General features: G+C 33.9%; 1 protein-coding gene across 1 annotated transcript; it reads left to right on the top strand.

Moving 5' to 3' along the window:
• The first annotated feature begins 1328 nt into the window (after window positions 1–1328).
• On the top strand, window positions 1329–13510 carry LOC122591790. The gene is made up of 14 exons (XM_043764031.1): window positions 1329–1477; window positions 3283–3825; window positions 3908–5101; window positions 5200–5527; window positions 5877–6132; window positions 6228–6444; window positions 6534–6886; window positions 7176–7691; window positions 7788–8964; window positions 9058–9411; window positions 9508–9745; window positions 10049–12570; window positions 12684–12826; window positions 12983–13510. The coding sequence occupies exons 1-14, from the start codon at window positions 1376–1378 to the stop codon at window positions 13314–13316; spliced, it is 8277 nt and encodes a 2758-aa protein (XP_043619966.1). The 5' UTR covers window positions 1329–1375; the 3' UTR covers window positions 13317–13510.
• Window positions 13511–17550: the final 4040 nt, after the last annotated feature.

The following is a 17550-nucleotide window of genomic DNA, read 5'->3' as shown; positions in this document are numbered from 1 at the left end:
GGGACCAAAGCTGAAAGTGGTGGTTCACGATAGGGACGATTTATGTAAATAAATCGAAGCCAAATTACGAGATTACCTATCACGTGTCAGACACGTGACATCCTTTTAACGGACGTTTATGGCCAGGACTAAAAGTGTTGACGAAACAAAGTTTTTTGGACTAAAACTGTAATTTATTAAACTTGGGGACGAAAGCTGTAGGTAGAGATCCACGACAGGGACGATTTTTGTAATTAACTCTTTTTCTTTTTATCTCACATTTGTTTAGAAAGAGATGCAAAGTCTAAATTAAGGGTGAGCAAAGAAGAAAATAAAACTAAGTGGAAAAATGTATAGAAAACCAATTAGATTGGATTTTATTTTCGGAAAAACCAAGCATGTTAGTTCCATTTCTCTTTCTTATAAAAATCATACTCATAAAACTGATAAAAGCTACGTATATGGGTTCCTATTTGACCCAGTGACAGTAGTTAAGCAAATCTCATCTTTTTTATATTGTTTATGCTACTTTTACTTATGTTTAACAGAAAAGTTAATATATCTAACCTTTTAACTTTAAATGTGTAAAGCACTCAATTATATATTTTAAGTAAAGATATCTAACAAAATTCCTTTTATAGAACTTTGGTAACAAAGTCAATACCTAAAAGAGCAAATATATGCAGTATAGCAAAATCAATGACATATTTCGACATTTATTATATACTGCATTTGAGTTTCTATTTTCAATAAAAAAAAATTATACCAAATGGAACCATAGGAGTCTTGGCTGTAAACTATTGCTCAAAAAATATACCACATTATTTCAAGTTTTGGTTTTTAACTGAGCCTTGGCTTTAAAAAAGAAACAATATGGCTCAAATAAACCGTGGGGGCCTAGAAATAATGTTTGGGCACTTTAAAATGTAACAAATGAAAACACACCATATGGCATTTACATAATGGATCAACACATTAAAAAAAAAAAAAGAAAAAAAAAGTAACAAAGAAATGAAGAAGTTGAGGAGACTTGACATTGACTTGGTTTTATTGATAAACGAAATTTCTTGATCTTTTCCAACAAACACATTCATTCTTCTTTTTAAATCCTAGTCATTTTGGCCTTTTTGGTCACACACACACAAAAGAGTTTTTTTTTATATAATAAAAGTAACTGTGTTTGTTGATTTTATATATTGACACTGCAGTACGAACATACTATACATCCACGATCACTTCCTTTGGCAGTAAGGAAAACCAACCTCCCTTTTTATTCTTAATTTTCATATATATAAAAAAACAAGAAACCCCATGTTTGTATAATTGTATCATTAGAGTTCATGTCGTAAAATAAGCATGCATTTCATATAATTATATTTTTCAGGTGAAATACATAATGGAAAGAAATCGTTCAGGGAGAACAAAAGATGGGTTTGCTGAGTTGATATTTTCATGGTCTCTTGATGACATTCTCAATGAAGACCTCTATAAATATCAGGTCCTTATATATATGTATATTTTTTGTACGTAAATCCATTTTTGTTGATATTAATTAAGGGGGGGCTGCCAATGTTCCCTCATCAGTAGCAACATCGGTTCTGTTTTCAACCACTAAGACATCCTTCATCGGTTGCTGCATCGCTTTGTCTTTCGGGTATACCGATGAGTTAGTGACGGATTTATGTAGGCCGAGTATATATATATATATATATTTTATTTAATTTATATATATATATATATGTTTGACAGCTTGAGTGTGTGTGTGTGTGGATATGTACTTAAATTAATAAAAAATTTAGTGATGAAGGAAATGACGAGAAAGTGACAACTAGACATATATCTATTGGCATGGTTAGTCACTTGTGTGCATACTATCACAACTAGACAAATGTCCGCCGGACGCGGCGGTTTGGCGATGGCGGCAACCGGTGGTGGTTTATTAAGGGTAAAAGTGATTGATGTAAAAGGGAGTAATATACTCGTAGTTATTTTAAGGGTTTAGCAATGTTGTGAATGATTTTATTAAAGGTATAGGTATATTAGGTGGAAGATATTTAAAATTTTAAATTGATGAACAAAGGAGAACAAAAGAGAGGAGTATTTTAGGGTTAGGGAAAAGTATCTGTGTGTATGTAACTTGTGACCAACTACTATTGTATGAAAGAAACTTTAGTCGGGTTCATTGTATGTAAGTAACCTGCTAAAACTGAACGAATCGTGTAAGAAATCAACGTGGCACCACCAGACATCTGATACATGACCCAATGAGAGACCTTCACATCAGCTTGTTTACACGATTCATTCAGTTTAAACAGGTTACTTACATACAATGAACCCGACTAAAGTTTCTTTCATACAAATAGCTGGTCAGAAGTTACATACACACACATATACTTTTCCCTTAGGGTTATCAACTACTTAGTTAAAAAAAATTGGACGGAACAAATGTTTTATAATGTAGATATAAATATAGATCTAGATATAGATAAAAATAATATTAGTCTATATGACGTTCAAAGTTGATTTTGGGTATATAGACAACTATAAAGACTTATAGAAAATGTGGAAGTCCAAATATGAAATACCATTTGAATGTGGGAAAAGTCTTTGTGTGTGTATGTAACTTGTGACCAGCTACTATTGTATGAAAGAAACTTTAGTCGGGTTATGTAAGTAACCTGCTAAAACTGAATGAATCATGTAAGAAATCAACTCAACGTGGCACCACCAGACATCTGATACATGGCCCAATGAGAGACCTCCACATCAGCTTGTTTACACGATTCATTCACTTACATACAATGAACCTGACTAAAGTTTCTTTCATACAATAGTAGCTGGTCACAAGTTACATAGACACACATATACTTTTCCCTTTGAATGTTTATTAGTATTACTTCCTTTTTTTGCCTGATGCCCTAATTTTGTGATATGATTGAAGATCATTTGTTATTTGTTTTGATATAGGAGAAACATAGGTTAAAGTCATCAAATTGTAACATAAGTTCACTCTTTTTTTGTTCATTCAGGTTATAGTACCGGACTTGTCAATATCATACATTTTTACCATTTTACTTGCTGAGAGTTATAAGACGACTAACTTAATCGTATTAAAATCCATGTAATTTTACACACAAATGTCACAATTTTTAACTGTGTTAGACTACAATGACCCAAATGAGTAATAAAAAATGTACATGACAAAGGGTAAAAATATATATGCAGAGTACATTGTGTTTTGGTGACTTTAATCCCAAAAATAAACCTCTTGAAGTTTTCTCATGCTACACAAATGTCTCGTAGGTGGAGGATATACCACTTAATTTTCAGTCTGAAGAACATTATCTTTCTTCTTTTGTTTATCCTTTGGTTGAGGAAACACGTGCAGAACTGGCTTCATCCATGGAGATCCTATATAGAGCTCCATTTGCTGAAGTTTTATCGTTTCGTGATTCCACAAGGGTCAAAGATGCTGAAAAGAAGATATATCATGTTACTGTTGGTCCTTGGGGAAACAGATTTAGTGAACGTGGCAAAGAGCCTTACCGGACGTTACCTGGTGATCTGCTTATTATATCAGACGGGAAACCTGAGTCGGTTTCTGATTTGCAGCGTCTAGGAAAAACGTGGGCATTTTCATTGGTTAATAAAATCACAGATGATGATATTGAAGATTATAATACATCGAGAGAATTCCAAGTTAAGGCTTCACAACAAGTTGAATTCCAGGATGGGATGTTTGTTGTTTTTTTGATGAACGTTACAACCCAGAAACGTATTTGGAGTTCGTTGCGTATGCATCCAAATAAGAATATCATCAAAGAGGTTCTTTACTCTGATTTTAATGTAAGAATCTGGCTCAAGTAACTTTTTTGGCTGGCTGAATAATTACTTTATCATTATTATTAACTATATATCTCTGTTACAGGTTAAAGAAAACTGCAACATTTGCTCTTTTGGTCAGGACGATCTTAATTTCAGAAATGTTGATCCACATCTTTTGGATATGCTAAATGAATCCCAAAGATTGGCAATTACAGAGTCCCTGTGTAAAATGAAGTGTTGCCATAAGTCTTCTGTAGAACAAATATGGGGGCCACCAGGAACTGGGAAAACGTCAACCGTAAGTGTGCTGCTTTTTATTCTTCTGCGAATGAACCGTAGGACTCTTACATGTGCTCCGACAAACATTGCTATAGTACAAGTAGCCTCACGTGTGCTAAGATTGGTTAAGGAATCATTTAGCACTACAATGGCAGGCGGTGATTCCTTGTGCTCTGTTGGAGATGTGCTCTTGTTTGGCAACAAGGAAAGGTTGAAAGTTGGCTCAGAGATTGAGGAAATATATTTGGAGCATCGGGTAAAGAGGCTTACAGAGTGTCTTGGGTCTCTAACTGGTTGGAAGCATTGTTTAAGATCTATGATTGATTTACTTCAAAATTGTGTATCTCAATATGATGTTTATGTTGAAAATGAATTGTTCACAGAGGCGCAACTTGCAAATGAAAGTCAAATGGAAACTAAAACCGAAAAGTTGAAAGTAAAATCTTTCATTGAATTTTTGCAAGATCGGTTTAGTTCTTGTTCTCTACCACTCAGGAAGTGTATCATCACATTCTGTACTCATATCCCAAGAAGTTTTATGGGGGAATCTAATTTCCAAAATATGATCTCTCTTTTGAACAAACTGAACTCTTTTCGATTATTATTATCTCAAAAGGATATGGTTTCAGAAGAACTGCAACACCTTTTTACTTCTGAACCGATGCAAGATGATTCTTTTAAGTTGGGAGATACACCGTCTATCAATTCTGTTAGGATCATGTCTCTAACTGTTCTACGAACTTTACTGACCTCTTTTGAAGGACTTGGCCTTCCAAATGTTTTGAACAGAAATGCAATTATGGACTTCTGTTTTGAAAAAGCCTCTCTTATATTTTGCACAACTTCTAGTTCATACAAGTTGCATAATGTTGCAATGGTCCCTTTGAGCATATTGGTAATAGATGAAGCTGCCCAGTTAAAAGAGGCCGAGTCTACAATACCCCTTCAACTTCCTGGAGTGAAGCATGCTATACTCATCGGAGATGAGCGCCAATTACCGGCCATGGTAACAAGCAATGTAAGTCTATAAGTATATTGCGCTCATGCTAAATTTGCCTTTGATTGTTCTATTTTCACCTTTATAGTACATTCTGATGACTGAATCTCTGTCAACAGGTTTGTATTGCATCTAAATATGGAAGAAGCTTATTTGATAGGTTAAGTTCTTTGGGGCATTCCAAGCATCTACTGAATGTGCAGTACAGAATGCATCCTACCATCAGTTTCTTCCCGAACTGGAAGTTTTATCAGAAACAGATACTGGATGCAGAAAATGTGACATGTAAAAGTTATGAAAAGGGTTATCTTTCTGGACCAATGTTTGGTTCGTATTCGTTTATCAATGTTGTTGGTGGACGAGAAGAAAAAGATGAGGATGGAAGAAGCTGGAGAAATATGGTTGAAGTAGCTATTGTGATTAAGATTGTACAAAATCTCCATAAAGGTTTGCATATTGCTTAAATACTATCATTAGCACTTATGCTATGCATTTCTTTTTCCTATTTTTGCTGTTGGCTTAATTGGCCTGCAATCTTACATATTTGTCTTTATCATCATATTCAAACTTTTGAAAGTATCTGTTGATTATGGTTTATTTAATATCTATGCTAAAAAGAATATTTATGTTCACTTGAAAACTTGAAACATAATGACATAGTATGTTATTTCAAATATTTGTTATTTTTGTTAATTATCATGTAGGTTACGTTAGTTGTTTTGTCTTTCAGTTAACCCAAATGCTTTATTTTTTTCGCATCTTTCATATAGTGTAACCTCTTCTTTAACATTTATAGCATGGAGTGACTCCAAAAGAAAGCTTACCGTTGGTGTTGTATCTCCCTATGCTGCCCAAGTTGTTTCTATTCAAGATAAAATTGCTCGTAAGTATGAGAAGCTTGATGGATTTTCAGTAAAAGTGAAGTCCATTGATGGTTTTCAAGGTGGGGAAGAAGATATAATAATCTTGTCAACAGTAAGATCTAATAGCCATGGAAATGTTGGCTTTCTATTTAGTCTTCAAAGAACTAATGTTGCCCTCACAAGAGCACGGTAGGAACCTTTTTAACATTTGACATTCAATGATAGTGTTTGGTTTCCAAAATGTATGTGTGATTGTGTATGTCTTGCTTTCCATATGTATGTAGGCACTGTCTCTGGATTTTGGGCAATGAAAGAACCCTTGTTAATAGTGAATCCATATGGAAAGATTTGGTTTGGGATGCACGGAATCGTGGTTGTGTATTTGATGCTGATGTCGATGATGACTTGAAGATGACAATTATTTCCACAAAGAAAGAGCTTGACCAACTCGATGATTTGGTTAACGGGAACAGTGTCCTTTTTAAAAATGCACAATGGAAGGTATTTGTTGCGATTTCTCTCCCTACAACTTTTTTTTATTGGGTTTCCTTTTCATTTTCGTTCATGTTTGTTGCACTTCATGCCATCAGGTTCTCTTTAGCGATGACTTCAGAAGGTCTTTTGGAAAGTTGACGTCTGCTCAATTGAAAAAGCTGGTTCTAAATTTGTTACTGAAACTCTCTAGTGGCTGGCGGCCAAAAAATAAAAGCGTGGAGTTGTTTTGTGAAAGTTCCTCACATATTGTGAAACAATATAAGGTTGAAGGGCTCTATGTTATTTGCACAACTGACATCATAAAGGAGTGCAGATACATTCAAGTCTTAAAGGTTTGGGATATATTGAAATTCGAGGAGATTCCAAAACTGACAAAGCGACTTGAGAGTATATTTACTGCTTACACCGAAGATTATATTAATCGTTGCGCAGCCAAGTGTTTGGAGGGGTATGTTCATTGGCAGTCTATAAATTTCTTAAGTAGTAACTATGCGTTAGAGGTCAATATAAATCATTAACTTTTGATTTGGCTGGGTTGGGTTATGATTTTTTTGACACTAAATATATGGGCTGATTGAAAACATTTAGCAAAAAAGGAAACAGTAGAAAGTCACCAGAAGCTGAATTCAAGCTTTTCCAACCTGGCTCGGACCATTATGACCCATTACCTGACCCAACTTATTTGTCACTTTCTTTATACTGTACATGATTAGTTTCTTGTTTTTTGTGCTGTCCAGGAATTTGGAAGTTCCCCGAAGTTGGCCAGCATCACAAGAACTTGCTCGATTTCGTTATCTAAGTAGCAATGAAGGTGAGTGTGAAGTGAATGTGAATCTTGGTGATGGTAGAAACTACGTTGAAAACTCAAAAGTGAGTGAAAGCTTGTTGCTCATGAAATTCTACTCCTTGTCATCTGGGGTGGTGAACCAGTTGCTTTCTGGTAAGGACGTTGATCTACCCATGCAAGTCACTGATGAACAGATGGACATTATTATGTTTTGCAAAAGTTCATTTATAATCGGGCGATCAGGAACTGGAAAAACAACTATTCTGACCATGAAATTATTCCAAAAGGAACAGTTGTTTCATGTTGCTTCTGAAGGGCTTTATGAAGAAAGCAAAGTGACTGTTCCCATGAAAGATACCAGTGGTGATTCCGAAGAAACCAAACCGACTGTTCTACGTCAGCTATTTGTGACAGTTAGCCCAAAACTATGTTATGCTGTGAAGCAACACGTATCCCACCTAGTAAGGTGTGTAAAAACCTATTTTTTATGTCTTTTATGGAATATTTTATCATCGGCTATGGCCTTGTGTGTTGATTTTAAGAATTGTTTCATTTGTTACAGTGTTTCATCCAATGGTATATCATCAGCAGAGATCAATCTTGATGAAGCAGACGTAGTTGCATCAGATTTTAATGATATTCCAGACACATTTGTTGATATCCCCATGAAAAATTACCCTCTTGTTATAACGTTTCATAAATTCCTGATGATGCTAGATGGTACGTTGGGGAATTCTTACTTTGAAAGATTTCACGAAGCAAGAGAAGGTCTTCGTGGTAATCATATAAGTTCCAGGTCTGTTGCATTGCAAACTTTCATAAGATCAAGGGAAGTTACATTTGATAGGTTCTGCTCATTTTACTGGCCCCACTTTAATTCCAATCTAACTAAGAGGCATGATCCTTCCCGAGTGTTCACAGAAATTATTTCTCATATAAAAGGAGGCCTCCAAGCAGGGGAATGCGTTGATGGGAAACTGAGCTATGAGCGTTATTCTTTATTGGCTGAAACTCGCTCTTCCACTTTAAATAAAGAGAAACGAGAGACCATTTACACCATCTTTCAAGCATATGAAAAGATGAAAACTGAACAGGGAGATTTCGATTTGGGTGATTTAGTAAATGACATTCATCGGCGGCTTGAAAATGCTCATTATGAAGGAGACATGATGGATTTTGTGTATATTGATGAGGTGCAAGATCTTAGTATGCGGCAGATCTCTATTTTCAAACATATTTGCCAAAATGTTGATGAGGGTTTTGTTTTCGCGGGTGATACAGCACAAACAATTGCAAGAGGAATTGATTTTAGGTTTCAAGATATAAGATCTTTATTCTATAAAGAATTTTTAATCCCAAAAACTGAAAAACAAGTCAAAGGTCATGTATCTGAGATATTTCAACTGAAACAAAACTTTAGAACCCATGCTGGTGTGCTAGAATTAGCTCAAAGTGTCATTGATATTCTGTATTGCTATTTCATACACTCTATTGATATTTTGGAGCCTGAAGTTAGTCTTATATCTGGCGAAGCTCCTGTTTTGCTGGAGTCGGGAAATGATGAAAATGCAATCGTGACGATTTTCGGTGGCAGTGGAAGTGGTGGAGAAATTGTTGGCTTTGGTGCTGAGCAGGTGATATTAGTACGCGATGATCGTGCAAAGACAGAGATTTTTGATTATGTCGGAAAGAATGCTCTTGTTCTCACTATTCTGGAGTGTAAAGGTCTTGAGTTCCAGGTCAGTATCATGTTCTTTATGTTATGAAAACATCATCTTCGCCGTGAATTTAAATTTATATGTATCTTTATATCTGGTTGATATGAAATTTAGGATGTATTGCTATACAATTTTTTTGGGACATCCCCTTTGAAAGACCAGTGGAGAGTCATCTATGAATACATGAAGGAGCGAGATTGGCTCATTGAGAAATGTCCACAATCTTTCCCAAGCTTCAATGAGTCAAGACATAGTGTCTTGTGCTCTGAATTAAAACAATTATATGTGGCTATAACTCGAACGAGGCAAAGATTATGGATATGTGAGAATAAAGAGGAGCTTTCAAAACCAATGTTTGACTACTGGAAAGCTCGTGGACTTGTTCAAATAAGAAAGCTCGATGTTTCAGTGGCACAGGCTATGCGGGTTGCAAGCTGCCCCCAGGAGTGGAGGGAGCGCGGTAAAAAGGTTGATTATTGATCAGTTACTTCAAATATTGTTTTTTATGATTTAGTTTTTTTGTGGGCCTACTTTATCCTTTGACTGTTCTTATATGGTTTTCAGCTCTTTTATGAGAACAATTTTGTGATGGCAACAATGTGTTTTGAAAGAGCTGTAGACCCATTTTGGGAGAATTTAGCCAAGGCTTCTGGTCTCAGAGCATCTGCAAATCAAATTCGTGGAACAAATCCTGAAGCTTTTGTTGCTTATCTTAGAGAAGCAATAGGGATGTTTGAGTCAATAGGGAAACTCGAGTCTGTTGCTTCATGCTATTATGATTTGGGGGAGTATGAAATAGCAGGTAACTACTTATTTACATATAAAAGGTTTAGTTTGGATTGTGCTTTTTTCAAATGGTTCAAAATTGAAGTTTGCTCAAAAACGGGTCAAACGGGCTGGAAGCTGTAAAGTCTGTTTTTCAAATGGGTCAAACTAAAATTTGCTCAATCTGTTGTTTACTTATAAATGGTGTAATGGTATTGTGAGGGTTATATCAAACCTGGTCCATTATGTTTTGCCTTTGTACCTAAAACTTAAATGTTCTTTATTGACCAGCTGTGCAATTCACAGCATATCTCTGATATGGATTCTTGTCTTTGTGCAGGAAAGATTTACTTGAATATACGTGGAAAGACTGATGCTGCAGCAGAGTGTTTCGCTCTAGCAGGCTGCTATGGTGATGCCGCTGAAGCTTATGCTAAAGGAGAACGGTTCTCCAACTGTTTGTTAGTTTGTAAAGAGGGTAAACTTTTTGATAAAGGCATGCAGTATATAGAATACTGGAAAGAGCATTATAATGTTAAAAGTAAAGATTTAGAAGAGATTGAGCAAAATTTTCTTGAGAGTTGTGCTCATGATTTTCATGAACATAAAGATCTCAAATCGATGATGAAGTTTGTCAGGGCTTTTTGTTCTATGGAATCAAAGCGTAAATTTTTGAGGTCTGTAGACTGCCTAAATGATCTTCTGGTTTTGGAAGAAGAATCAGGTAACTTTCTTGATGCTGCTGAGCTTGCCAGGTCATGGGGAGATATTCTAAAAGAGGCTGATCTTTTGGAGAAGGCTGGACTTTATACAGATGCAACTGTTCTCTTAGTTTGGTATGTGCTTTTTAGCTCGTTATGGGAAAATGGGAACAAAGGTTGGCCATTGAAGCAGTTTGCTCAGAAGGAAAAAGTTTGTGAAAAAGCAAAGACGCTTGCAGAAATGGAGTCGGGCATTTTCTTTGATGCTGTCTGTAGTGATCTTAAGGTACTCTCTGATCAGCAGAGTACCTTGTCTGAGCTGAACAGAGAATTGCAAGCTTCCCAGAAAAACAAGAGTTTCAGGGGAGAATTTTTTTCTATTAGGAAAATCTTGGATTTTCATTATAATTTGCATTTCTCTAAGTTTGATTGGGAGGATGAACTGCCTATTGATTTTAATGAGCACTGTGAGCATAAGACCTTTCAGAACCGTGTTTCTGTTAGAACTCTGATTTTTTATTGGAATATGTGGAAGCAGAATGTCATGAACCTTTTTCAGAGTCTTGAAAGTTTTCACATTGAGGAACCAAATGAACACGAGGGTCATGTTGAATTCAGTTTAAATTTTTTTGGGGTGAGGAAACAGTTTGTGAATGGCAATATAGTTTACTCGTTGGTCAACAAGGATGCCTCTTGGATAAAAAGTTTTGTTCAAAAGGGTCTTAATAGGGCTGGGAAGCTTCTAACTGTTGATACAAGAGAGTTGGTGTTCTCTATCAAGTCTTATTGGCAGACAGAGTTACTTTCTGTGGGTATAAAGGCTCTTGAAACTCTTGAAGCTCTCTATAAGACCAGGTCAGATGGATTGGCATTTCACAAAAGCACATGTCTCGTTCACATGTTTGAGGTTTCCAAGTTTCTTTTAGACTGTGAGAACATTAACATCACAAAAACGAAGGTGCAAAGATTCCTTCAGATATCTCTAACTTACACCAATCTTGTGTTTCCGTTGGACTGGCGAAAGTCAGTCTCTGATAAATTGATTTCTTTGAGGGAGACTGATCTGTCTTGTAACTTGCTGGATGAGATAGTTCTTCAAAATGTCAACATCAAGGGGAATCTCAACTATCGTACAATTGGGAATGTGATGATGATATGTCTTGGCTCCAGAAAACCAGAAGCAGTTTATGAGCATATAATCAAACGGACTCAATGGAATCCTGCGTGGCAGTCATTTGTTGAGATATTCTGGAATGGTTGCTTGAAAGATGTTTCTGTTGCTCAAGCGCTCCAGAATGCTTTGGAAGACACTTTTAATGCCGACTGGAGGCTTGCTGGCTACATATCACCAAAATGCTTCGTCTATCTTCTGGAGAGTCTTTTCATGGCGTCATTTTCTTCAAAAATCCTATTCACTGCCAAATCTTCTTTAGTTCAATGGTTTACACATCTTCACTCAACTACAGTTTCATCACCATCCAAACATCTAATTTCTGATAATGCCATACACTTTCTTGTTTCAATTGTTCAACAAATTCTCTGCAACAAAAGTGACACTCTTTTATGGATTGACAAATCAAATATTGACTCTTCTTATTATTATCGGCTTTTGGTGTTGAAGCTGGTTATGCTACTTTCTTCAATTTGTCTGTTAGTACCAGACTGTTCTCGAGTACTACATGAGTTGCTATGCGGGAGGAACAATATTTCTTACTTGCTTCCGAAGAAATTTGCGTGGGAACTATTACGGGAAAGGAAGGGTCCGTATCTGAACTTAAATGTTGATTTGGTTGCAGAAGCATTCAAAAGCGTACAGGATCCTCTATTGATCGTAAATTCTGACAATTTGAGGCCCAAAATCTATGCTCCAAGTGCTATATTTGTGGACCTTAGAAAATCTAAAGAAGAGATAATGAGCTTATTGTTTCCAAAGAAAAATGCACATCGTAGCCACACTTCATCAAACAATGCTGGCGTTGCGACAATTCCTGAGGTGCCGTTTTCAAACATGTTACCTGATACAAATGTGAATGTGAATAATGTGAGTGGATGCAAAGGGAAACTGCAAGTAGATTGGAAAGTTCTTAAAGATATTTCCGAAGCTATAAAAGGTAACAAAGGAGTGGCACTGAAAAGCTTATCTGCTGCATCTACAATTAAGGTAATGTGTATCATTATTTGTGGCTGCCACTTGTAAATAGTAATGAATGATCTTTGTTAGTTTTACCACAGTTAGTGTATTTTATAATTTCCAACTTGTTGCTTTCTTTGCAGAAAGAATTGGATAAACTTATAGGGACATTAGCTACTGCCCTTGAGGATCAACAATTCTGTGCTGACAAAGATGCGACAGTTATACGTGAAGCAAACCGTATAAATGATGACCTGAAGCTGCTTGCATCTGCATTTGATACAAGGTTAAAGTTTTACTATTGTTAATTTTGCCATGATGTTTTATTAATTAAACAAATTAAGATACAGGTCCCCTCTATTGATTTGATGTGTTTGCATTGCATGTATACTTACATTTAGAACTTCTTTAAAGAATTTCTTGGTTTTTGGATCTTTTTCAGTCAACAAGTGGTCTTGAAGAATGTGCAAGGCCTCCTGAAGAGGCTGCAAAGTAGTACGCCAACGATAGATGATTTTTTAAACCATGCTGTCACAAGTCAGGAATCAAAGGTTGAGCAAGTTGTAGTGTCAGAAAGCAGTAACACAACTGAGGTTGATGAAACAGGTGAAGAGAAGAATCATGTCGAGGGAACAGGTGATGATGGTTCACTGGTGAAAGCAGCACAAGAAAATAAAAGTAGCACTGGTAACACTCAGGATGTGAAAAGCAAGAAAAGCAAAACGAAAAACAAGCAGCAAGGGAAGAAGAAAAACGGCAAAGGCAAAAAGAAATGACGTGATAAATCCCATGGATTAGTGATCTTCTCTTTCAAAGCTCGTGATTTGTAATTTTACAAAACGCTTGAATATCTTTGTTTCTGTTGTAGTTTAAACATCAATAGTTTTATTATGATGCTTATAAGTCTGGACAACTTAATGTACTGGATCTTGATATTGTGCTTTATATATATATAGCCTGGTCTCAAGTTTTTGATCGCCACTCACTAGTAGTATGGTAAGTATGATACATATATCATATTGTATTAGCAGCTTGTGCATCCATTTAGACAAATTCCAAATCCACATATTGAACATAACCTTGACTTACGCATGACAAATTCCAAATCCACATTCATCCACACTTTCCACACATTTTCATCGTGAACACTTCAATTCCAAATTAGTTGATTAAAAGCTAATTGTGATATATCATTTTTATTAGGCTTGACAAACCATTTTTATCATAAAAATAATACAAAACACACCATGAGAGTCGAATGTTTTGCCAACTTGACAACCAAGAAACTTCTACGTACAAATGATTGTACATTTACAAATGCATTGTTTAAACTTACATTTAAATCTCTAATACCATGATTATCTATGTTTAAAAAAAATAGTAGAAGAGTTGTGTGACGTTGGAGCTAATAGACTCTAGACATACATACCTTGTTTAATAAGTTCATGTAATAACTTTGTAAATTTTAAATCAATGTGTCTTGGAACACTCATTCACGAATTAAGAAATAAAAAAGGAAGAAGAAATTGTTCGTTTTTATTTTGTATTCAAAGTTTCATAAACACTTATAAACCTGACTTCAACTAATAATTAAGGAAAATCTAAATGGGACACATGAAGTTGTAAACAGATATTTGTACCACCACTAATAATTAATGTACCATATTCATGCATTACTGATTTGTATAGTCAACTGTAAAATATATACATTGACACATTGTCGTACATCTATTGAAAGTGTTGGTACTAATATCAATAGTCCTCCAAGAAGGGCCATGTATGATTTGTAATGTTACAAAAAACGCTCGAATATCTTTGTTTTTTATGTTGTAATTCAAACATGTTTTATTATGCTGTATTCTTGTGTAAGCACCATATATAAGCCTTAACGACTTAAGTACTTAACTGATCTTGATATTGTGCTTTATTTATTGGCACAAATACATTATTTAAACTTTTGCATTTAAATCTCCAATACCATGATTAGTATTTGTAAAAGTTGTGGAGTGATGGTGGATCAATTTTTGAATATACTAAAATACATACATTCGAATAATTTATTCGACCAATTATAATTTTGATTTCTTCCCTCATTTTGGTCAACCGTCTTTAGAAGCTTTTACTCGAGAGGGTGTTCCTGGGCCAGTGAATATCACCTAATTAAATTTTATTTTCAATTTTGACTTTAATTTATATCTTTTGTTTTTCATTAATAATTTACACTTTTTAATCAATAATCACACTTTAATTTACTTTTTTTTTTATTTTTCATCACTAATTTATATTTTTTTACCTAATAAATCTAAATAATAAATAAATGAATAATAGCTAATACCTTTTATTATACTAAAGAACAGTTGCTCTAATAACTTATTAACCAATCATAACTCTCGATTTCATTAAATTTTTAATTTTGACTTTTATTGACTTATTATTATAAATAAATATATTTACACATTAATTGTCGACCACCTACGATCTAAAGATAAATATAATAATAAACAATTAAATTTATTGAATAAATAAAATAACGCCATCTTTGTGTTATGATTTGTAAATAGTCCTTATCCATTTTTAACTAAAACTTATCAATGATATATATCCTCTGGTAACCATATAACTATATATATACCTATAATATAATATTTATTTTATTTTAATCTTAATTTTAATATATACTCAAAACAACTAACCTAACAAATATTAACCAATCACAAGTCTCGATTTAATTAAGTTAGTTAAATCAACACATGTCTCAGTTAATTTACATTTTTTTTGTTTTTCATCATCAATTTATACTTTATTCGAATATCAAAATAGTTAATACTTTGTTGCATAATGTTCATCTTTAAATTAATTAAATAAGCACATGTTTAAATTAATTTACATTTTCTTTTTTTTATCACCAATTTACACGCTATTCTAATATCAAAATAGTTTATACTTTGTTGCATAATGTCAATCTAATAACAAAATATACCTAAAAATTAGAGACGTACAACTTTTAATCAATATATTATTTATATTATTTTTATTGTAAAACTTATCTACAAACAGTAATATATATCCATGTACTTTGCAAAAGATGAAGAAAGATATATGCTTCTAATGTCTATCTAACACATTATTTTGTTTTTTATTTGCTAATATTATTGACATTTGAATTGCACAGTTAGTTTTTATGTATATTTTCAACTTTGAAACTACAAGCTTTTATGAGTTGAATGTATAAATATTTAATATTGATAATGTCGCAAGTCTCGTGTCCAGTGTGGGACACGGGTCCAAAATCTAGTATAGTATCATACAATAATGCATCGTTTGATATTGATTAAAGTGATATTTCACTTTTCAAGTTATATATATATATATATAGCCGTTCAACTATGGGTCAAATCTTGTCTTTAACATATTTGAATTACAGTAAAACACAAATTAATACTACGTACTAACAATTTCTTTTTATTTATTTATTTATTTATTTTTTGCTTCTAATCACTCGATCAGCACAAACTCCGTTTTCACCATACGTACTTAGAATAAAAATCTAGCATTATTTCTTCCATAATTAATCTTTCAATAACAAACCCGACGAAAACAGCCCAAACCTGAATTCAAACCAAAATCGTAACACGTAATATACAGTAAACTCTACAATCATCAAAGTCGATGACGATGATCATCATCAGTTAAATAAAGGGCGAAACAGTGGAAGACTTATAATTAGAACGCATATTCGGCTTTCCAAGACAACATGATGAGAAGACTACTTTCAAGCTGTTTCTTAGCACTTGTCCTCTTTTCGGTATCAATCGAGGTTGGGTGGTACTTGTGCGACCGCATAGAGACATTTTCAATATATATATAGTTTCTTTCTGTTAGTTACGATGTTAAGTTCTTTTTGTTTGTTTGTTGGAATGAAAATAAAATGAAGTGCAAATGATGGTGGTCGACATGGCTTTATATATATGAGCGTAATGCCCGCGTTAAACGAGTATATATAACTATAAAAGGCGCGTGTGTGTATATATATACTCATATATAATATAATTAAATATATGTTGCATGCTTCAAAAGGAAGTTAATTGGTTTATATATGTAAGTAAACATAGTATAATATGTTGTTTGTTGTTATCATAGGAAGGTTTTAGATAAAATAAAACAATAGGTTTCTTTTTATTGGAAATTATCGTGTATCATGAAAATCATTGTGCATCATAAAAATCATTGTACATCAATTACTTCGTGAATCAATTTAACTATGATCTAAAGGTCAAGATTTCATGTTATTTGTTTACTTTAATATTTATTTTATAATACCCAATCTCAACGTATTAAAGGTTTCAAAATTTATGTGTGGGTCAATATATATATGGAAAAAGTCGTTTCCATATATGGTGTGTCTGCGCGCTTCCAAGTTCAAGTATGAATAAGTCGGATTCACGCGCTTGGAACTTTTGGAAGTGAATTCTTGATTGATTGTATGGCTCACCAAAAAGTAAAATATTTTAAAATTAACTTTTAATGATTCATATTACTCGATCTATAACTAATTAACCCAGGTTTAACCCAGACATATTAATAAAACATTTATAAAAACGTATTTTCATTACTGAAGTTGTGACGATCCAATGAAAATTATAACCTCGGAGTATACTTTATGTTTCAAATTTATATAATTAGTTTACGAACCCGCATAATATGTTTAGATGATGGAAATTTATAATACCATGTAAAAATTAAGTAACTGGTCCCACATAGCCATAATCCCGTTTTATGTTCACAATAACCAAAACTTCAAGTTTCGTGAACACAATAAAGTTGACCTATAGTTTGTGTACACAATAACTTTTGATTATTAGTTGATTGCATTTCTGAGCATTTATCCCTACTTTAAACATGTTCTAAAATATTGTATTGTATAATATCTAAAACATGTTTGATGATCGGTGATGAATTAATTGTGTAGAGAACATCTTAGTGGTGATGATTGTAAAACGAAATTTTTAA

Source organism: Erigeron canadensis, chromosome 1, assembly GCF_010389155.1.
Source record: "Erigeron canadensis isolate Cc75 chromosome 1, C_canadensis_v1, whole genome shotgun sequence".
Classification (NCBI taxonomy): Eukaryota; Viridiplantae; Streptophyta; class Magnoliopsida; order Asterales; family Asteraceae; genus Erigeron; species Erigeron canadensis.
Note: the sequence above shows the minus strand (reverse complement) of the source record. Positions and strands in the feature narration are given on the sequence as shown.

Coding starts and splice junctions, on each gene's coding strand:
- LOC122591790 (XM_043764031.1), top strand. CDS start 1,376: ATGGAAAGAAATCGTTCAGGGAGAACAAAAGATGGGTTTGCTGAGTTG. Junction 3,826..3,907: donor TTCTTTACTCTGATTTTAAT/GTAAGAATCTGG, acceptor TCTCTGTTACAG/GTTAAAGAAAACTGCAACAT. Junction 12,827..12,982: donor GCATCTGCATTTGATACAAG/GTTAAAGTTTTA, acceptor GATCTTTTTCAG/TCAACAAGTGGTCTTGAAGA.